Consider the following 2,238-nt stretch of genomic DNA (forward strand, 5'->3'; position numbering starts at 1 on the left):
GAACGGACCCGGTTCCAAACATCCATTTTTACGGTTGAAAAAAAAGAAAGGGTACAAACAAAATTACTAGTACAAACAAAGGAGTATCACTATAGATAGATGTTGCCGGCCCTACCTGCATTGATCATAGCTGGTAAATTGGGGATATTTGGTTGAATTATGAGGCATTGGTGGTAGTAGACGCCAGGGTGGATCTCCTCTCATCTTGTCCACCCCCAGGTGAGGTCCAACGCGCGTGCACTGACTGCAGCACATTGACGCAGCACCGCACCACTGGTTTTGGTTTTGGTTTTGGTGGTGCACAGACACTTGGACTTGGCTGTTAAGCAACCGAATTAACTCCTCCAAATCTTCTCTTCTCTTCTCTTGTGTGGGTGGAAAAACAAACAACAAGATTCCCTTCACCAACCAACCCCCTGCATATAAAGAGCGGAACAGTGAGGAGGAGTCCACCCCACCCCGCCCCGCCCCGCCCGGCCCCAAACAATTGTAGCCAGCGGCGCCGGCGAGCGGCGGCAGCCCCTCCGGCGACCGTCTCCAGCGGTCCTCCCCCCTCCATTATATACAGCCTCCCTGCCGCCTCCAGTCCTGCCCGCCGCCCACCAACCAGCGACCTACCTAGGGTTCCCTTCCCTTCCGTCAGCGGCTAGCTCTCGCCCCTTCTGTTCCTCCAATTACCCACTCCTGCCGCCGCCGTCCGATGACCCAATCAGCGGCCTGCTCCGCCCAGACTCGCCGCGGGTTCCAGCATTAGCGGCAGCGGCCTGTGCGATTCCGCCCCCATTCCGAAAATCGCGGAGGAGGACCAGAGGGGGAAACAAACAATGGGGTGCTTCCACTCCACGGCCAGGGCCAGGCGGCGCTACCCGGGCTACGACGACCCCATGCAGCTCGCCGCCCAGACCGCATGTATGTTTGTTTGTAACCACCTACCAATTTCACTATTCCACTAGTCAAACCTTAATTAATTCACTCACCACATGTGTTCCATTGTCTTTTTTCTTCTCTCTCTCTCTCTCTCTCTCTCTCTGTTTCTTGATCTGCTGCAGTCAGCGTCAGCGAGGTGGAGGCGCTCTTCGAGCTCTTCAAGACCATCAGCGGCTCCGTCATCGACGACGGCTTCATCAACAAGGTAGTAAGCAGCAGCACACCAAATCTTCCATCTTTGTATGCATCCCCTGCTCTGCTTGCCATGTTTTATTTTCTTACCTTCCCTGGGAAACACATTAATCATAAATTACAGTGTTGCACAAAAAAACACAACTAGCCCTGTGGTCCGGTCTTTTTTTAGGGTACGATGGTCCAGTCATTTTCTAAAGCCCTGTTTAAGGAAGTTGTTGTTTTTGGTCACTGTCGGCCTCATAACTTTGTATCAACGACAGGCTGCCGTGTCCTTGTCTCTTTGATGCAGTTACAATCTTTCTAAAAATGAAGACGGCCATGTGTTCGTTTCCTCATCTACGTACAGCCATTTATATTTTTATATAATAGTTTGTTATGGTTTCGTTTTTTTGTAAGCATCACGTCCGTCTATAACCATCATACAAGCTTGTGGACTGCGCCTAATGCTTATCACATAAGATTGTCCTGTTTCCACCAGAGAGAGCAGAGTTTTGCGCCACGCTGAATATATTACACTGGGCTTAATGCCTATCACATACATGCCCTGCTTGCCATGTTTTTCTTTTGTTGGTAAAACACATAGTTTATTTCAATGTTTGAAAAATGGACCGGCTCTGTGGTCCGGGCGTTTTCTAAAACCCTGCTTAGGGAAACTGCCGTTTTCTGGTTGGTGCCGGCCTCATAACTTTGTAACAAAGACAGCCAGGCGTCTCTTTGGTGCAGTTAGAATCTTTCTAAATCAAGAGGGTGATGTGTTTGTTTCCAGATCAGCATTCATTATTTTTCAAAAGTTTGATATGGTCTCCATTTTTGTAAGCATCATGTGCATCTGTAGCCATCATACAAGTGCGTGGACCGCACCTAATGCTTATCAAATAAGATTTTCCTTTTCGACAGGACAATTTCACAGCACAGTACAGTCATTTTCTAAAACCCTGTTTTAGGAAAATTTATTCTTTTGGTTGGTGTCAGCCTCATAAATTTGTAAGACAGGCTGGCGTGTATTTTATGCAGTTTAGAATATTTCTAAATGAAGGGGGTCAGGTGTTCGTTTCCTGATCTGGATTCATTAAAAAAAGTTTGATATAGTTTCCATTTCTTGAAGCATCAATTGCC

At 47.8% G+C, this 2,238-nt stretch overlaps 1 protein-coding gene across 1 annotated transcript; it reads left to right on the forward strand.

Annotated features, from left to right (window-relative positions):
• The first annotated feature begins 409 nt into the window (after positions 1–409).
• Positions 410–2,185, forward strand: LOC125506510 (calcineurin B-like protein 1). Its single transcript, XM_048671314.1, has 2 exons — positions 410–909; positions 1,050–2,185. Exons 1-2 carry the CDS (start codon positions 825–827, stop codon positions 1,265–1,267), a joined length of 303 nt encoding a protein of 100 aa, XP_048527271.1. The 5' UTR covers positions 410–824; the 3' UTR covers positions 1,268–2,185.
• Positions 2,186–2,238: the final 53 nt, after the last annotated feature.

This window comes from Triticum urartu, chromosome 5, assembly GCF_003073215.2.
Source record: "Triticum urartu cultivar G1812 chromosome 5, Tu2.1, whole genome shotgun sequence".
Lineage (NCBI taxonomy): Eukaryota > Viridiplantae > Streptophyta > Magnoliopsida > Poales > Poaceae > Triticum > Triticum urartu.